General features: G+C 46.5%; 1 protein-coding gene across 3 annotated transcripts in view; it reads left to right on the top strand.

The window, feature by feature from the left end:
* The window catches only part of OTULIN (OTU deubiquitinase with linear linkage specificity), a 150,686-nt gene that overhangs the window by 82,025 nt on the left and 48,596 nt on the right, over positions 1 to 20,065 (top strand). For all 3 annotated transcript variants that reach the window (XM_040353551.1, XM_040353549.1, XM_040353550.1), the window contains exons 4-5: positions 3,246 to 3,530; positions 6,497 to 6,582. In XM_040353551.1, the coding sequence (XP_040209485.1) occupies positions 3,246 to 3,530; positions 6,497 to 6,582 (371 nt within the window). The remainder of the gene's footprint in view (positions 1 to 3,245; positions 3,531 to 6,496; positions 6,583 to 20,065) is intronic.

Genomic DNA, 20,065 nt, shown 5'->3' with positions numbered 1-20,065 from the left:
TTCATGGCTGCATCTGGCTCTCGCCTCTCAATCCGCGGATCACGTGGTGTGCCGATCCACGCATTGAGCCCATAGCAAAGGCTGCGGCTTCGGCCTAGCTCCGGAGCGGCGGCCATCTTGGTACACCACGCGGTGGCCTAGGTGAGCGGTGCACTGACGTCATCATCACCCGCGTCAACTGCTCGTGGTGGATCTGCCTGCTTGTATAGTCACGGTAAGCAGGCAGACAATCGTAGGGGAGATGTGGATATTACAGTGGGGGAGGTGGAGAGATGACGTGGATATTGCAGTGTAGAGATGTGGATATTGCAGTGGGGGGGAGATGTGGATATTGCAGTGGGGGGGAGATGTGGATATTACAGTGGGGGGAGATGTGGACATTACAGTGGGGGGAGATGTGGACATTACAGTGGGGGGAGGTGGAGAGATGACGTGGATATTGCAGTGTAGAGATGTGGATATTGCAGTGGGGGGGAGATGTGGATATTACAGTGGGGGGGAGATGTGGACATTACAGTGGGGGGAGATGTGGACATTACAGTGGGGGGATATGTGGACATTACAGTGGGGGGAGATGTGGATATGATATTACAGTGGGGGGATGTCTGTGGATATTACAGTGGGGGGGATGTCTGTGGATATTACAGTGGGGGGGAGATGTGGACATTCATCATTGGTTAGCAACAGCATAAAAACATTATTAAAAATAATTTTGAGACGTATTGTACTTTAAAAGTGTTGGTCTTACATAAAATGTACACATTTACTTGTATTTAATTTTAAACATATTGTATGGCTCTCACGGAATTGCATTTTAAAATATGTGGCGTTCATGGCTCTCTCAGCCAAAAAGGTTCCTGACTTCTGCTCTATAGGCTTTGATCTTCTGGCTCAGTTGCTGTGAGCTCCATTGATGGTACAGTGATGGTAGGGGGTCACTTGCTTTTCAACTACTCTATTCTGAAAGTACCGTCTAAAGTGGTAGTAAAGTGATTACTACCACTTTTACCTACAGGTAAGCCTATAATAGGGCTTACCTGTAGGTATAAAGAATATCTCCTAAACCTGTACGGTTTAGGAGATATTCCCCTCGCAATGCGCCGCTGATTGCAGCGGCGCATGCGCAGTGGGGAGCCTCGGCTAAAGGGCCGGCAGCCGCCGGACCTTGCCGGATTGAAGTCTCCCGCGCATAAAATAAAAATCATCGCGGGTATACAATCGCTTTAATACAAGGTTTTCTCTGAATATACAAGGAGACATCCTGACATTTATCCACCCCTCCCCTCCGCTTCCCTTGTACATGCAGAGAAACCTTGTATTCATTGAAAATGCCCACAGCAATCCTCTGGACTTGGTATACCAACAATTATAGGTAACTAAGCCATACCCAGCACACGTTAAAGAACAATAAATCCTATTCAGCTTTAAGAAGTCGTCCTTCTCCCTTTTTTTTTTTTTTTTTTTTGAGTAAATAACTGTTTTACCTGTTGTTTCATATCTACCTAGAGTCCAGTTTTAGTTAAATGATGAAAAGTAAAAAGTGGTACTCCTAGTAATTGGATATCTTGTTTTTGATTTGTAAGGTTGGTTCTATAACCATCAACCTGACTATAAATCCACCACTAATTTCACCACCTAAATAAATGTAATTTTTTTAAAGAACATGAAAGTATTTTATTTGGTACGCTGTGTGTTTTTTTTTTTTTTTTTTTTTACACAGTATACCATTTGTTTGGATGAGATAATAGTATGTCATTATACAGAGGCATGCTGCAATCTTCAGGCTGCAGGTCCATGTAAGATGAAAGCATTTTTTCTATATGTGTGATATATGTGAAATTTTGCCGTAATTTCAGGAAATGTAATGTGTGTCTTGAATAAACTTGCATGAAAGTCGGACCAAAGTATTACAGGAACTACTTTTGAAGTTGCACATATATGAATGGTTATCATTGGAAATCATGGGGAACGACTTGTCATGTGACTTTGCAGTCCCAAGTCGCACAAGTGTGAGAGGGGCTTATTGGGAACCTCTCTAATTATTCTAGATCAGTGGTTGCCAACCTTTCGCACCCTACGGTTCACTAAACTTACAATTTTGAATCAGGTGGACCACTAAGGGGTCATTTACACTTGCTTCGGCTTCAACACACATGATAGGCTAGTTTACACTTTCTTTAAAACAAGGCTCCAGACAGGCTTTGTTAAAGCTCTTTGAACACTGTCGCTAAATAAAATGATTAGTCTCCTGTCCTGTTTTACACCTTGCTTTTGCTTTGCTTTGACTTTTCCTCAAAAATGATACCCCATGCAGCTTCAGTGGTGCTTGAAAGCATCTTCAAAGCCTCCATAGAAGTCTATGGCAAAGCTTGCTCGAAGCTCCACCGAAGTCTCATCTAAGCCTCTTTGAAGCACCAAGCAAAAGGAGGCGTAAACAGGACTTAAGTTAACCATTTAATTTAGTGACAAGAGCTTTGACTGGCATTCAGAGAGCTTTAAAAAAGTATGTCCGGAACCTTGTTTTGAAGCAACTGTAAACTAGCCCTAACATTTTAAATGCCTTATACTCTCAATACTTCGGCTCCATGTCGCCCTCCCCCTGTATCACACTGCTTACTTATACACACAATGCTCTGGCTCTCTGACCCCCAGAGCATAATCAGAAACAATAAACAACAAGAAAAAGCCTTTGTCCAAGAATTTTTGTACGGATCTTTATTCATCGGTTTTGATTTACTGTGAAGCAACAAGGAAAATCCGATGACCGCTCGCCTGATTTTTTTTTTTTTTTTTGTCTTTTTATTTATACATTTTTCAGATTGACAGAATATAAAGTCGGTGTCTCCACCTTGCATTTCCATTTTTTTTTTTTTTTACCAATAAATTTTCTTTTAGTGTGTATAAATGAAAGTTGCTTTTGCACACTAGTATTTAATTTTAACTGCTAGAGTAGGGTTACAAGCAGATTTCTTTTAATACCAAATAACAACAGATGTGAGCTTAGTCCTGAGGATCACAACAAGCTTGTGAACTATTTAACAGTGGACATTAAGGGATCAGCAACCGGGATTACCTAGAATAGTATGTATGGGTTTACGTTGTCCGCCTTAGTTTTTATCATACAGTTGATCTTGGTATAAAGTAACATAAAAATATAGGTATTCTGCAAGTAAAGTGTCATTTTTTTATTTGTACACATAATAAATTCCAGTATGTCCTTTTTTTTTTTTTCTATTCCTGTTTAGAGATGGAGCTGTGAGGAATGCTGGTTCAGTATGTGAGCCCCAGCCAGTGACAGATGTCTCGCCCCTATCCAATAAGTGTGAAGACTGCAAAGTGGACAGTGGAGAAGAAAATGAAGATGTACAGGCATCAAGTCATTTGTTGTCAAATAAACCAGAAAATGATCTCCCAGAGCTTTTAGGTCAAGATGGGGCCAGCACTTTTCAAACTACTGAAACAACTTTAGAAAGCAAAGATGGGCCAGTTCAGCCATGTACCTTAGGAAAAAACGTTATGTCTCCGGAAATGTGAGTACTCAGACTTTTATTTGGTTCACCAGATGCAATCATTAGATTGTCAGTGGAACTTTTACAAATAATGTGGGTGTAGTTTGAGAATCGGGGAGAAGCAGATCACTGATGACGAAGCAGTTTTCCCCTTATCATTCTCTCAGAAATGTCTAACAAATATTTTAATATTATTAATGACGTGTTCTGTTTTTCATAATGTGTAAACGCTCTTTATTTGCAGCACTTATTGCAAACTCTCCATTCCACCCCCTTGCAAGTCTTTTATTCACCTGTACCCTGTCCAGCAAGATGTTGACTGTGCAGCCTGGTCTGCACTATGCAATGTCCTGTTGAAATCTTGTCCACTGGGCTTGGCAATGTGGATCCATACTTCATGCTCTAGTTTCGTACAAACTCACTGTAAAGTTGAAGAGTGCGGAACATGGACTCGGCACAGAAGATTAAAAATTTCAAGCAACGGTGTAGAATAGAAAAGGCTACACAGCCTAGACATGACTGGCACAGTTATAGGTGAATATAAGACTGATGGTTGCTTAAGTAAATAAGTGTGACTGCACTGAAAGTTTTAAGACCCCGTTCACACTGTGCTTTAGCGCTAAAAAAAAAGCACCTGTAAAGCACCTGAAAGAAGTTTCATCTGCAATACCTATGTGAAAGCACTGCCAGTGTCCAAAAACGCTTGTAAAGCGCCGCTAAAACTAGCGGCGCTTTACCAGTGTTTTTCGGGCGCTTTTAAACCCCCGCTAGTGGCCTAATAAAGGGTTAAAAGTGCCCACAAAGCGCTTTGCAGGTGCTTCTAATTGATTTCAATGGGAAGGGGCGCTTTAGAAGCGGTGTATTCACCAATGTGAAAGGGGTCTAAAGGATCAACCCACTCAAGTGCTGTATCGGGTATAGGTGGGGTCTATTAGGTTGTGTTGGCTTTTTTGGTTCTGCACTCACAAATTTTGAACAAAATGCTACAAAATGGGTACTTTCGCTTCACCTGTTGATATGCTCTGTAATATAACAGAAATTAAAGAAGAATTGCAGGCATGACTCTCTTCTACATGGGTATATTTGGTCCAGCTTGAACCAATGTAATCATGTACAGTAGGTCACAAAAGTGAGTACACCACTCACATTTTTGTAAATATTTTATTATATCTTTTCATGTGACAACACTGAAGAAATGACACTTTGCTGCAATGTAAAGTAATGCGTGTACAGCTTGTATAACAGTGTAAATTTGCTGTCCCCCCCCGCTGGCAACAAAAGTGAGTACACCCCTAAGTGAAAATTTCCAAATTAGGTCCAAAGTGTCAACATTTTGTGTGGCCACCATTATTTTCCAACACTGCCCTAACCCTCTTGGGCATGGAGTTCACCAGAGCTTTACAGGTTGCCACTGGAGTCCTATTCCACTTTTCCATGATGACATTATGGAGCTGGTGGATGTTGGAGTCCTTGCGCTACTCCACCTTCCATTTGAGGATGCCCCACAGATCCTTAATAGGGTTTAGGTTTGGAGACATGCTTGGCCAGTCCATTACCTTTACCCTCAGCTTCTTTAGCAAGGCAGTGGTCATTTGGAGGTGTGTGTTTTGGATCGTTATCATGTTGTAATATTGCTCGGTGGCCCAGTCTCCGAAGGGAGGGAATCATGCTCTGCTTCAGTATGTCACAGTACATGTTGGCATTCATGGTTCCCTCAATGAACTGTAGCTCCCCAGTGCCGGCAGCCCTCATGCAGCCCCAGACCATGACACTGAAAGTTTTAAAGGATCAATCCACTCAAGTGCCATATCATGTATAGGTGGGGTCCCACCACAATGCTTGACTGTAGGCAAGACACACCTGTCTTTGTACTCCTCACCTGGTTGCCTCCACACACGCTTGACATCCAAATCAACAAAGGAATGACTTCACCAGAAGAAGCCAGCCAGCCAGAGCCACCAACTGAATCCCATTGAAAATCTGTGGGGTTGTCTGAAGAGGGCTGTGTACAGGAGATGCCCTCACAATCTAACAGATTTGGAGTGTTTTTGCAAAGAAGAGTGGGCAAATATTGCCAAGTCAAGATGTGCCATGCTGATAGATTCATACCCAAAAAGACTGAGCACTGTAATAAAATCAAAAGGTGCTTCAACAAAGTATTAGTTTTAAGGATGTGCACACTTATGCAACCATATTGTTTTATTTTTACTTCCCTCCACCTAAAAGACTTCAGTTTGTTGTTCAACTGAATTGTACAGATTTTTTAGGTCACATTAAAGGTGGAAAAAGTTCTGAAATTATTTATCTTTATCTCTTTTTTTTACATCACAGAAACCTGACATTTTAACAGGGGTGTGTAGGATTTTTTATATCCACTGTAGTTACATTGGTCCAAGCTAGATCAGTGTAATTATTGTAGGTATAATATAGCCATGCCTGTAATTCTTCTTTAAAAACCCAACTGGGGACTATATCCTCACATCTGACATGGCAGACTTGAGAACTTGGCAAAGATTTTGCTACAAGAGTCCCTGAAAGACATAGGAACCCAATTTAGTGATTGTAAAGGTTTCGCTTTTTTTTTTTTTAAATAACAAACATGTCATACTTCCCTGCTCTGTGCAATGGTTTTTGCATAGAGCAGCCCTGAGCCTTCTCTTCTCAGGTGCCCCACACACAAAGCGGGGCTCTGTCCCCCCCCTGATTTTTCCTAACTGGCTGTGTATGACCGCAGTAGCCAATGGCTCCTGTCGAGAGAGGCTTAGCTCTCGTGCATATCACTGGATCGAGCTCGGGCTCAGGTAAGTATAAGGGGGGCTGGCAGGGGAAGCTGCATGCAGAAGTTTTTTTTTACAGAAAATGCATTAAGGTAAAGAAAAACTTCCTCTAGAACCAGTTGGTATCTCCCAAAAAGGAAATATACGTTATGATATTCAACCTAATTTTGCTTGGTTTACTGTAATATAGCCTCTGAAATTTGTGATTAGGGATGAAGACATTTACCGAGATGAAGAGGAAATTGAAAAAGAAAAGACAAAGAAAGGAGCACCTGTTTGTGAAAAAGGCTTTAAAGGTAATACACACTTCATATTCTTACATTTGAACAGTACTTTTTATTAAATCATGGGATAGGCTTATTTACTAAAGAAATCCACTAACCAATCAAGACTGATGTAATCGATTGACTGGAATATAACATGGATTGTTGCCATTTGCTATTGGTTTACATTACAATTGTCCCAATACCGATCGGTACCGATACAGCTTCTCCTCCTCTCCCCTCCATGGCTTTCAGCTGCTTTATTGAAAGGCACACGGAGATCGGTGATTATAACATTGCTCGGCGCCGCACCGATCATCCCTCAAAGTCCCCTGTATCCTCCTCCAGCTCCCCCCCCCCCCCTTTTAAAAAAAAAAAGAAAGAAAGCATAAAAAATATATACCGTATTTATCGGCCTATTGCACGCTCCGGCGTATAGTGTGCACCCCTAATGTGGAATTGATATTCCTGACAAAAAATGTTTTATTACTTACCGTTTCGGTGTCTTGCCTGGCGTCCGTCTGCGGCCTTCGCGGTGTCCTCCCCGCTTCTCCCGCGCTGGTCTCTGAGTCGATCGCCGCTTATATGTCGGCGGCCGCGTTCAAACACAGCGCGGGAAGCGAGTATAGGCATATATCGCGCACCCACGATTTTGCCCTGATTTTAAGGCCGATAAATACGGTATCTACTATGTATGTGTGTGTATTGTAAAACATAATAAGATTTAATTGTAAAAAAACGACTGACACAGTCCACGCCTCATCAGTGCTGCATATTTGTGCCACTTTCACATGACCTTAAAAAAAGTATCGGTATCGGCGACACTTGGTACTCGGTCTTAAAAAGCGGTATCGGACAACACTAGTTTACACTAAACACTTTTTCAGTTTCTTATCATACAGACTCCTGAATTTGTAATGTATATTTTCCAGCTCACCACTGCATCACATGAATTGACAGCATTGAGCGGACCCAAGAAAGCTTATTTTGTATATTCAGATGAGCATTTTCTCCTGGTTTACACCTGCTAAGCAATGACATGCAAAGGAGCAATTGGTTTAGTTGTGCAGACCTATTGCAGTCTTGTTCTAGTAATCTGCATGACAGGGGAGTGAGTGACAGCTGGTACGGCCCCCTTCTTTGAGAGTAAAGACATGTCTGTCTGTAGCAGATAAGCTAATCATCACAGGGAGGAGGTGCTCAGCTATAGAATAGAATGCTAAATCCACCGCAAATGGCATACCATTATTTCTGTCTGCCCTGTTATGATAATCATATGGGAACAGCAAGGCAAATGTCGTTGTAGCAAATACTGATGGTCAACGTGAAAGTGTATTTCCTCTTGGATTGTAAGCTCTAACGAGCAGGGCTCTCTGATTTCTACTGTATTAAATTGTAATTGTACTGTCTACCCTCATGTTGTAAAACGCAGCGTAAACTGTTGGCGCTTTATACATTCTGTATAATAATAATTCCCACTTTTTCAGACAAATTTGAGAAAACCTCAGTAAATGTATGGTTCCATCCACACAGCATATCTAAAATAAGTAAAATAAGTTATATATAATATATATGTATTTGGAGCAGGATTATACATAGAACGCTGTAGGGAGTTTTTATTGCATTGAATAGTTGGCAACGTACAGATGGGAAACAAAAGTACATTAACCACTTAAGGACTGCCTTACGCCAATATACGTCGGCAGAATGGCACGGCTGGGCACAGGCACATACATGTACGTAGCCTTTAAGAGCCCAGCCGTAGGTCACGGATGCGACCCAGTCCGAAGCTCCGCAGCCACAGGACCCGCGGACCCGATCGCCGCCGGTGTCCCGCGATCGGTCACAGGAGCTGAAGAACGGGGAGAGGTGTGTGTAAACACACCTTCCCCGTTCTTCACAGTGGCAGTGTCATTGATCGTCTGTTCCAGTGCTGTATCCTGGCCTAGGCCAACAAGGCCCAGGCCTAGGGCAGCACTTTGCAGGGGGGGGCAGCACGGACAGTGTCCCCGCCGGCTTGCGCTACACTGTTGAGCAAATTAGTTTAGCGCCCCCATAAATCGGCCGCAACGGGGGGGGGGGGCGTTGCTTCTAATTTTTTACCATCCCTGTCCCATTGCAGAGACTTCACTTCACATATTTTGTAAACGCGATAAATTTTGTGCAAACCAATCGTTAATCGCTTATTGCGATTTTTTTTAATTTTTTTTTTTTACCAAAAATAGGTAGAAGAATACGTATCGGCCTAAACTGAGGAAAAGATTTTTTTTATATCTTTTTTGGGGATATTTATTAGAGCAAAAAGTAGAAAATATTGAATTTTTTTTTCAAAATTGTCGCTCTATTTCTGTTTATAGCGCTAAAAATAAAAACCGCAGTGGTGATCAAATGCCACCAAAAGAAAGCTCTATTTGTGGGGAAAAAAGACGCCAATTTTGTTTGGGAGCCACATCGCACGACCGTGCAATTCTCAGTTAAAGTGAAGCAGTGCCGAATCGCAAAAAGGGGCAAGGTCCTTAACCTGCATATAGGTCCGGGTCTTAAGTGGTTAAAGTGATACTAAACATTGTTTCATTTACATTATCCCTTCTATTACTGTATGTGGATGCTGGAACTGTAATTATTTTAATAACAAAACAAAATGGCATGCAAGTACCTTTTTCCCAATTGATAAATGTATACCTGTCACAATGCCAAGCTCTCTCCCAGCCTGTCTTCAGGGAAACATAAGCAGGAGTAGCTTCTAGTCCTTTGCTGCGGCGATCTGCAATTTATTTATTTTTTATCAAGACTGCGACATTATGGCTGACACATCGGAAACTTTTGACACATTTTTGGGACCATTGGAATTTATACAACGATCAGTGCTATAAAAATGCACTGATAACTGTAAAAATGTCACTGACGGGGAAGGGGTTAACCCTAGGGGGCGATCAAGGAGTTAATTGTGTTCCCTATTGTGTTTTTAACTGGGGGGGGGGGGGGGGGAGACTGACCTAAAGGAAATGACAGTTCATGGTTCGTATCTATTAGGAAGTCACGATCTGCACGATCTGCATTTCCTAACAGAACAGGGATGTGTGTGTTTACACACACACACACACACACTTCCCTGTTCTGCCTCTCGTGCCCGCGATTCGTCGCAGCCGGCGGTCATCGTGACCGCCAGTCACGAGCATTAGCACCCCCACGATGCAGGGACTGACGTACACTTATGGCGGTTCCCTGGATCGTGCTGACCTGCCGCTGTATAACGACACGGCTGGTTGGCATGTGGTTAAAAATGACAAATGTGTCATACTTTCCTTCTCTGTGCAATGGATTTGCACAGTGCAGCCCAGATCCCCCCCTTCTCAGGTCCCTCTTCGACTCTCCTGGCTCCTCCCTCCTGACGAGTGCCACAGAAAGCAGCTTGCTATGGGGGCACCAGAGCCGCAGCTCTGTGTGTCCGTTCAGACACGGAGCCCTGGCTAGGCCCCGCCCCCTCTCACCTCATTGGCTCACTAACTGGCAGCAGCAGGAGCCAATGGCACTCCGCTGCTGTCTCAGCCAATGAGGAGGAAAGTCTCGGGCAGCGAGTCTCTAGTGCAACGTTGCTGGATAGAGATGGGCTCAGGTAAGTATTAGGGGGGCAGGGCGGGCTGCTGCACACAGGATTTTTAGCTTAATGTATAGAATGCTTTAAGATAAAAAAAAAAAAAACGTTGCCTTTTACAATCAATCCCTTTAAGTGTGAATAAATGCTGTTTGTAGCAGCATGTCCCGGCTGGCATCTACATCCAAGCTATTCTTGGACACCAATATAGCACTGCGCTTACAGACACATCTCCTCTGCATTGAGCTGAAAGATCATCCTGTCTCCTGGGAGCAGATTTTTCAGAGAATAGCAGAATGCATTTAAAACCAGAAATCTGCAGGCAATATATCTGCAAACGGGAGTAAACTACAGTAAAATTTGTATTTTTGTGCTCAGAGGGTGCTGGGACAGGTACAAAAGACTACCCCTTGAGTAAATCAACCCCTACAGCATTTCTGAAGATTTCTAAAAATAACTTTTCTCTTATCGTCCATGGACGGACACAGCTCCTTAAATCTTGACAAGTGGGTTATGTTCCCTGTTTACAGGAGAGGACTAGGCAGAAACATGTTAAATAGTTAAATACATGTTACATTAACAGAGTTGAACAGCCCCGCCCAGGGGGCGGTCCCTCCAGACATAACCCTCCTCACTGCAGCTTGCAGCCTCAGTTTCGTTCTGCCTAGCAAAGGAGAAGGACGTATGGCTCCCTTTGGGCCCAGCGCCCTGAGGAGAAATTTTATTTTATTCTATCTTCTTTTATTTTATTTTCACTTTTTCTTGAAGAATCTTCTTTCAACTGTCGGCTGAGAGACAGGCTGGATAATATAGATCCTTGTAGTCTACTCAGTCCGACCAGCAAGCGTGGGCACACCTTTGCAAAGAGGCTTGGTCTGCCACGCCATACCCCATGACTCCTGGGGTGGCCGGTGAGCTTTGCTCCGAGGTCCACATATGACTGGGCTGTGGTGTTGTCTCACTCACAGTGGACCGGGCCGACAGCTACCTCCATTTCGGTTGTAGTTCTGTCAGGAATGCGTCAGCGAGTCCTCGCTTGGACGGGTAAGTACAGTCCCTCCTGCTTCGGTGGGTTGGTACAGCTGGGCATTCCTGGGGTTTGGGGGTCCCTTCTCCCTTCCCTGCTCCTTTCCCTTGCTGCATTGCAATTGCACCTAGTGCTGTATACAACTCACAGAGTGAGCATTTTGCACCAGACAGTGGAGGAGCACCGACTCTCTCCTGAGGTTATTAGCCTAGCGGACCAGCTGGTCCAGGGCCTCATATAGGTCTGTGATGCTTCATTGAATGCTGCGCCCTTGTTATCCAGGGCGTCTGTTTCAGAATGGTTTTATGCACACGGTGGTGTAGTGCTTAACTCCATTACTTGGCAGCAAAAGAGTCATTGGTTAGAATCACTGACGCCAATCTTCCTGGAGCTTGCATTGTCGCTCCCTGTGTCTGCGTAGGTTTCCTCCGGGTACTCCGGTTTCCTCCAAAGACATGTGTGCATACACCTACATAATATACATACACACCATGTGTGTGTATTGTTTAGGGGCAACCCTCCCAGGCCGTCAAAGGCCCAGCTGGGGGACTATTCTGTCCCTGGGTGCATAAGCCGATCACGCCTTACCCAAATCCTGCCAATGTATATAGCCTTCCCTCCCTGTCTCTGCCCTGGTTCACACTGGGTGCGATTTGGAACGATTTGAGATGCGATTTGACATGTCAAGTCGCATCTCAAATCGGCGGCAATTGTCGGCAATGGCACTGTCCTAATCAGTGCGATTTCAAAAAGTGGTTCCTGTACTACTTTTTGCAATTTCGGGCCGCGATTTACATTAAATTGCGGCCGAAATCGCGTCAAAATCGCAGCCGCGAAATCGCGGTAAAATCGCGCATTTTGCAGCGATTTTGAATTCGTAGCAGTGTGGGCCTGGGCGGCTTGCAGGTTCACAATTCAGTGAAACCTCCCTGCTCTCCGACTAGTGGGTCTGCGAGGTGGTCTCTTCGGAGTACTAGATAGGGTTTCCTCCTATCCACAGAACAAAGTTCTGTCCTTGTGTCTTCCTCTCTCGGCCCGTCGGTCTGCCTTGGGCAGTGTGGGATTTGCTAAGCTGCGAGGTAATTTTACCTTTCCTGCAGGACGAGAGTTTTGGGGTTTTCTATGGGCCTCAGGCCCTAAATACCTTTGAACGTCGGGTAGTTCTGCATGGAATCCATTTGTTCGGTGGTAGCTGCGCTTCATCCGGGGGATGTCCTGACGTCCTCGGACATCAGGGATGCATACATTCATGTCCCGTTTTGCACATGTCACAGTGTTTTTTTCTGTGCTTCGTGATGAGAGAAGGGTCTCTGTCAGCCTGTGGCCCTCCCTTTTGATCTGGCGTCGGCACCATGGGTTTTCAGCTAGGAGCTCGCACTTATTTGAATTTTGTTGGGACAGCGAGGCTTTGCCTCATTGGCTACTTGGACGACTTTCTTCTGAGAGCAGCTTCTGTCTCCGACCTAGTGGATGGGTTATTCCCATTCAGACCCTCCGAAGATTCGGGTGGATGTTAAACGTTTAGGCCAGAAAGTGTAGCTCGGTGGCAGCAAGCCTGCCCTCCATGTGTGCGACCCAGGGTTCAAATCATGGGCATGCTAGGTTCCGACTCAGCGTTGGAGTATCTAGTGTTGATCCAGACTCCTCAGTGGCAAAGGTCCTTCTTCCCCCTGGAGAAATTGCAGACTCTTCAGTCTGCGGTGAAGGTATTGGCATCACGCAATCGGTCTTCTCTCTGGGCGCCTGCTGGTTCGGGGTCTGTGGGTAGCCTCCTTCAAGGTGGTACTGTATGCCCAGTTCCACACCCTGGTTTTCCAGGGGAACTACTGTCCAGGTGGTAAAAAATCTCTTGTCTCTGAAATCATTAGATTCCTGTGCGCCACCTAGTCAGAGTCTCTCTGAGTTGGTGACAGAGATTCCCGACTCTTCGGTCCGGGAAGTTGTTCCTTCCTTCCAGTGGTCGGTGTTTACGACGGATGCCAGCTCACGGTTTGTGAACCTGGAGGTTCACAAAACTGGGGGGTCCAGTCGGCCCTGAGTCGCTGGACTTGCGTGGACCTATGACCACTCCTCCTTGAATGTGTCTGGTCTCGGTAGCTACCCAGGGTCGGGCCTGGCTAGTGCCTGGTGAGAGACCGCCTGGGAATACCAGGTGCTGTCTACTGTTCATTGTCCTACTATTTTAGGCGATCAGGCTATGCTTCTCCTTGTGGTCGACCGATCTGGTTTCAGCCAGACAACGCCACGGCCTTGGCTTCAGTCTACCATCCGGTATGCCGGCTGGCGGACTACTGGAGTCGCCAGATGCTGGACCAGGGCGATTGGTCTTTGTGCTTGGGTTGTTTCGGCTCCCTTGCAGGAGGTGAGCCTCACATGGCATGGATCTCCTGGCAGCTTGTCTTCGCCGCAAGGGTGTCAAAGTTAGTGGCCAGGTCTAGTGATCTTGTACAGACGCGTCAGTCGCGCTGGTGGCCCTGTGTTGTCTGTATCAGTGATTTTTTGCCATTCCTCCATGGTAGTTGCTTCCTCGGCCGCTCCACAGAGTGGATGCTGAGGAGATCCCGATGATTCTAATCGCTCCAGATTGACCTCGGTGTCCTTGGTACGCTGATATCAGGCGCCTGGTAGCGGAGGCACCCTGGCGATTGCCAGGGCAGGAGGTTCCTGTCTCAAGGTCCCATACTTCCTCCTGTTGTACAGTCACTGACTTGCTCAACATGGTTATTGGAAGCCAGACTTTAGGTGACCAGGGTCTGTCTGACTCGGTCATCTCAACAGGGCACCGTAGTCTTCTTCCGGAGGATCTACCGTCGCACCTCTCTTGGTGCGAAGGGATGGAGTGACGTCCACGGGCGTACTCTCGGTGTCAAGGGTCCTGCTGTTTTTAAAGCTTGGATTGGATCTAAAAATTGCTTAAAGCACCGTTTGGGGGCAGATTTCAGCCTTGGCTGTGTTCGTTTAGTGGCCTTTTTGCGGCCCATTCCCTGGTGGGTCCCCTTTTTTTGTGTACAAGGGGTTTGTCATATACTTTCCCCTCTTGGCCCATCTCTTCCCCCATGAGTTTTGACTCTGGTGCTCTCGGTTCTTCAGGAACCTTCCTTTTGGAAACATCAGAGAGATTTTCTCTTGACACTATCTCAGAAGGTGGCCCCTTTAGTGGCCTTTACCTCTGTTAGAGGGGTTTCTGAGTTGGCGGTCTTGTCTTGCAAGCCGCCATGCTTGATCCCCCATAAGGATTAGGTGATGGTGCGCCCGCGACCTTCCCTTCTTCCGAAGGAGGTTTCGGCCTTTCATACTTTAGGCGTGGTACGCGCTTTGCGGGTATACCAGCCTACTACGGCTCCATTTCGGAGCTTCTGACTCTCTTTTGTGTCGGTGTCTGGTCCACAAAAGGGCCTGGCGGTCTCGTCGACCACCATTTCTCGGTGGATCAGGCAGGCCGTCATACAGGCCTATGCTTCTAAGGGGCGGGCCCCCCTTTCCGGTCACGGCACTTTCGACCAGGGCAATTGGTGCTTCCTGGGTTTTTTTTTCGACATCATGCGTCGGTCTCACAGGTGTGCGAGGCGGCGATTTGCTCGTCCGTTCACGCTTTTTCCAGAATTTACATGGTTGCTGTGAGTGCATCTTATGATGTTTTTTTCAGCCGCTAGTTTTTGCCGGCGGCTGTTTAAAGTTGCACCTCCTCCGTTGAGGAGCTCTGCTTGTTTTGGGGTGAAGTTAAAATTGTTTTTACTGATATATTTCCCACCCCTCGTTTTTTGACACTGCTTGGGGACGTCCCACTTGTCAAGATTTAAGGAGCTGTGTCCGTCCATGGACGATAAGAGAAAATAGGATTTTTTGTACTCACCGTAAAATCCTTTTCTCTGAAGTCCATGGACGGACACAGCTCCCACCCCTCCTTTTTAGGTTTGTACTGCTTGTTACGAACTGAGGCTGCAAGCTGCAGTGAGGAGGGTTATGTCTGGAGGGACCGCCCCCTGGGCGGGGCTGTTCAACTCTGTTAATGTAACATGTATTTAACTATTTAACATGTTTCTGCCTAGTCCTCTCCTGTAAACAGGGAACATAACCCACTTGTCAAGATTTAAGGAGCTGTGTCCGTCCATGGACTTCAGAGAAAAGGATTTTACGGTGAGTACAAAAAATCCTATTTTTAATATACTCTCCAGCTCAGCTGACAGACAAATTTGGTGCACAAGCTAGAGGTGGCACTTGACCAAAAATGAAAAAAAAAAAAAAATATATGTTTTATATATAATTGTATTTTATTTGACATGTTAATTTAATATCATGAATTTAAATTTTTGGAGTCATATGACCGATGAAAAATGCACCATTTAGCATAATAAAATTGTGTGCGTTTTTTGTGCCATGATCGGCAAAATGGCAATGACAATATTTTCAGGCCGAAATTTCGCTCCATCTATAGTAAAAACGTTAATAAACTCCATAGAAAAGTGATGCACTGGGTTCAACGTGCATTTAGACTGTATGTGACTGTCGGTACTTCTATTATTCAGAAGTACTCGCCTCTGGGGAAACCCTAATGCCCCGTACACAGGAGCGGTTTTCCCGACGGAATTCCTCTCAAGCCTGCCTTGCATACACACGGTCACACAGAAGTACGGTAAACTTTTGACTGCCAAGAACGCGGTGACGTACAACACTACGTTGCACCAAGAAAATTAAGTTCAATGCTTCTGAGCATGCGTCGACTAGATTCTGAGCATGCACGTTTTTTTTCCCGGCAGTTTTTACTGTTGGAAAAAGTCAGATGGAGCATACACATGGTCGGGATTCCTGGCCAAAAGCTCTCACCTGACTTTTTCTGGCGGGAAAACCGGTCGTTTGTACAGGGCATAAGTCTGTCACGGGCAGTGTGTGAATAGGGACTAAACTGGGTGGCCCTCCTTGCATTTCCTTATAGCTTTGTAGGCAAATTCTTACAGAATATATGATGAATCTTTGCAAGTTAGTATGTTCTTAAAGCAGAACTCCACCCAAAAGGGGACGTTCTGCTTATTTGCCTCAAAAATATGAGGAAGGTTTGGGACTTTATGAAGCATGCAGCCAGGGACAGGGATGGACTGGCCATTGGGACTACAGGGAGTTTCCCGGTGGGCCGGCTTCAGTGACAGCGGACCACCACCCCCCCTCCGCTCCTCTGTCTCTCCCTCCCCACAGTGCTCACCTCCTCTCTCTCCCTGCAGCGCTCACCTGGGGGGAACAGAGGAGCATGGGGGGAGGGGACAGACAGCTGACTCAACAGCTATGGCCTGGGAGTTTCTCACTTCTGCCTAATCTTGTCCCATAAGGGGGGGGGGGGGGCACCAAACTGATTCTTTGCCCCAGGTGAAATAATGTCTAGCTTCCCCACTGGTACTGCCTATAAGAGTACCAGTACCAGCTGTTCTACTCTAATAAAGTAAAACTGTCTAGTGGCTAGTGAAGGGGGAGAGGGGGCGTGGGTGGCCGGGAGGGGGGGTGCGGGAGTTGTCCGACCGCCATTGGGAGAGACCTGTCATAGTGGGCCAGTCTGGATGAAGTCCAGGGCCAAATTTTTGTCCCAGTCCAGCCCTGGCCAGGGAGATCACATGACAAAACTGTGTCAGATGGGTAATTAGTCAAATAGAACCACCATGTTACATAATGGCATAATCTGCCTCCTCCCCCCGTCCACTGCCACATTTGGCATCTTTCGGGGGGAGCAGGTATCTGGTTTTGATAGGCGGCAAACTCGGCCCAAAAATTTTGGCCCCTTCTTCCTCCTTCCCCCGCAGCCAGACCAATTAGAGAGTGCAGTGCGCTTCGCGCATGCTCAGTAGGGGATCGACTGCAAAGCCACACGGCTTCACTGCCACTTTCTCTTAGTAGAGATGGTGGTGATGGCGTCACCTGATGGCCGAATAAAAAAATTGGCTGGGGTGAAGACACTGCTGAATTCCTGGACAGGCAAGTGCGCTAATTTTAAGAGTTGGCAGCTACAATATTTGTAGCTGCTCATTTTTTTTTTCTCAAGTCGTCTTCCAGGACAGCCTCTGAGACCTTGGGCTCCTCCCTCCGGGACAGGAAACACGCACACCCCCACTTCTTAAAAGGCGGTCCTCCAGGCCTCCATCTTCAGTTATTTGTGTTTCCTACCGGACGGGAAGGAGCACGCACGCAGGGAGCATGGGAGCTTTAGGTCTCAGGACTGTCCTGAGAGAAGCACTTGGCTATGACCTCCTCAGCCTGGGCACCCCTCTGACCTACTAGGGTAGATTAAGGTTGCCGGATCTATTGCTGGCCCTTTGCTCGGAGAGAGTGGGACCGTCGGTGATGTTACCCTAACCCCTTACCTTAAAGGTTCGGCGTGCTGGCGGAGGCGGGGGACGTTGACCGGCCAGTATCGTTCCTCCATGCGCTGAACGAAAGACTCCGGACTTCCGGGGGGCGGGGTATGCGTTCCAAGGAGAGGAAGTGACGAGCACTTCCACCGGAACGACGTCATCGGGGGGCGCCGCGGAGATGCGTTCCGATCTCCTTAAGCGGCACAGCAGAGAGAACAGGCCCGGAGCAGGGTGATCCTCGGCCAGGCCGTGAGTATACCCAGCAACATGGAGGAAGCGATTCAGGCTACAGATCCATGCGCAGCAGGCTCCGGTGCCTCCCAGGTAAGGTGGTGAGGGAAGACTACACTTACACTGGGAGGCTGGCACTATCTTTACTTAGCACTCTCCTAAGGTGGGAAACCTATGGTGGAGGGTTAGGCACACATTCATTCCTTCCTGCACAGAGGTGTTAGGTAAGGGGATGTTCTAATAGCTTCCTGGTCTGTTGTTTCAGGTTAAAGTGCCTCCTGTTCAGACTCCCAGGAAGAAGTGTGCCGTTTGTGGGGAAAAAATGAGCGTTAATTGGAAGAAGCCTGTATGCCCAGAATGTGTCAGTGACCTAGTTGAGGACGATTCAGCAATAGAGTGCCGCAAAATCCTGTCTTCCGTTAAGGATGAATTGGCGGACACTTTTTCATCATTTAGAGGAATGATGGATAGAGTACAAGTGCCAGCCCCTCTGCCTAGGGCAACCAGCACCCCTTCCTTGTCGGTTCCGGTACAGGAAGAGGAACTAGAAAGAGAAGAGAGATCAAGTGGTTGGTCTTATTCGGGCCCAGCCTCTTCCCAGGCAGATTCTGCTTCAGGGTCCGAGGATGGGGAGGATGCCTCTAGGTATAGACTGACACTAGAGGACGTGGGAGATCTGCTAAAAGCGATCTACGACACGTTCGAGATACGTGAGGAGCAAGTCATACTTTCTAAGCATGACCAGATGTATTTAGGGTCTAATGCACAGAAAGCCAGGGTTTTCCCGGTACATAAATCTCTCATTGAATTGATTTTGCTGGAATGGGAACATCCAGAAAGAAGACCATTCTTTTCGGGAAGTCTTAAAAGGAGATTCTTGTTTGAATCTGACGTCTCTCAGCCATGGAATAAAATTCCAAAATTGGATGCACCATTGGCCAAAGTATCTAAAAATACAGATTTGGCTTTTGATGATCTAGGCGCACTGAAGGATCCCATGGATAAGAGGGGGGGATGTGCTGCTCAAAAGGGCCTGGGACTCTTCGTCCATCGGTCTAAAACCAGCCCTAGCGGCTACCTGCGTAGCCAGGAATCTTGAATGCTGGCTCACACAGTTACAGTCGCATATTTCAGCGGGTACCTCTAGGCAACAACTGCTAGGATCATTTCCCTTATTGTTTAAGGCAGTAGGTTTTTTAGCAGATGCCTCAGCTGAGTCTGTCAGATTGGCAGCCAGATCGGCGGCTTTAGTCAACGCCGCTAGGCGGGCAGTATGGCTTAAGACTTGGCCGGGGGACTCTGGTTCTAAACTAAAGCTTTGTGGACTGCCTTTTTCAGGCGATCACTTGTTTGGGCCTGGTCTTCAGGAGGCCCTAGAAAGAACCCAGGATAAGAAGAGAAATCCTTTCCTGAGAAAAAGAAAAAAGGCGACAATAAACAGTTTTTTCGTGGCTTCAGGAAACAGAGGTCAGGGCCGGAGCGCGGTCACCCCAAGAAGCACTGGACAGGGAATAAGGGGCGGGGGAGAGGAAGCATCTTATTTAATCCTCCTCAATCCACCCCAAAACCCCAGTGACGCTTTAATCCCTGTGGGAGGAAGATTGGGGGAGTTCCTTCCGCAGTGGATTCAGTGTACGCCAAGTCCGTTCGTTCTAGATATCATCAGGAATGTTTACAGGCTGGAATTCGATTCAGTCCCCCCCCCCCCCCCCCCCCCCCTATGTTTTTGCTGACCAGGTTATCAAAAGACCGAGAGAAGGCGGAAGCCCTAAGCCTGTTGTTGGGAGATCTTCTAGACCAGAAGGTCTTGGTGAGAGTTCCTCGGGAGGAGGAAGGGCAGGGGAATTACTCACACGTGTTCGTAGTGAAAAAACCTTCCGGGAAGTTCAGGTTGATCCTGAATCTCCGTCCCCTGAACAGCTTTCTGAGGTACAAGAAATTCCGGATGGAATCGATATTTTCGGTAACAAATCTCTTGTTTCCAGGTTGCTTCCTAGCAACAATAGACCTCAGGGATGCGTATCTCCATATCCCCATACATCAGGAGTATCAGAAATTTTTGAGATTAGCAATGCAGAGAGGCTCGGAAGTGGTCCATTACCAATTCAGGGCACTTCCCTTCGGCCTAGCCTCCTCTCCGAGGATCTTCACAAAGGTACTAGCCCAGGCCCTAGCACAATTACGAAACAAGGCGATCACTGTAATACCTTACCTGGACGATCTGCTTTTTGTTTCCTCCTCCGGTCCCCAGTTGGAAAAGGACCTAGAGGAGTCCCAGAGGCTACTTCTTTCCCTGGGCTGGCTGGTCAACAGGGACAAGTCCCAGCT

This window comes from Rana temporaria, chromosome 5, assembly GCF_905171775.1.
Source record: "Rana temporaria chromosome 5, aRanTem1.1, whole genome shotgun sequence".
NCBI lineage: Eukaryota > Metazoa > Chordata > Amphibia > Anura > Ranidae > Rana > Rana temporaria.
This window is presented reverse-complemented; position numbering and strand designations above follow the sequence as displayed.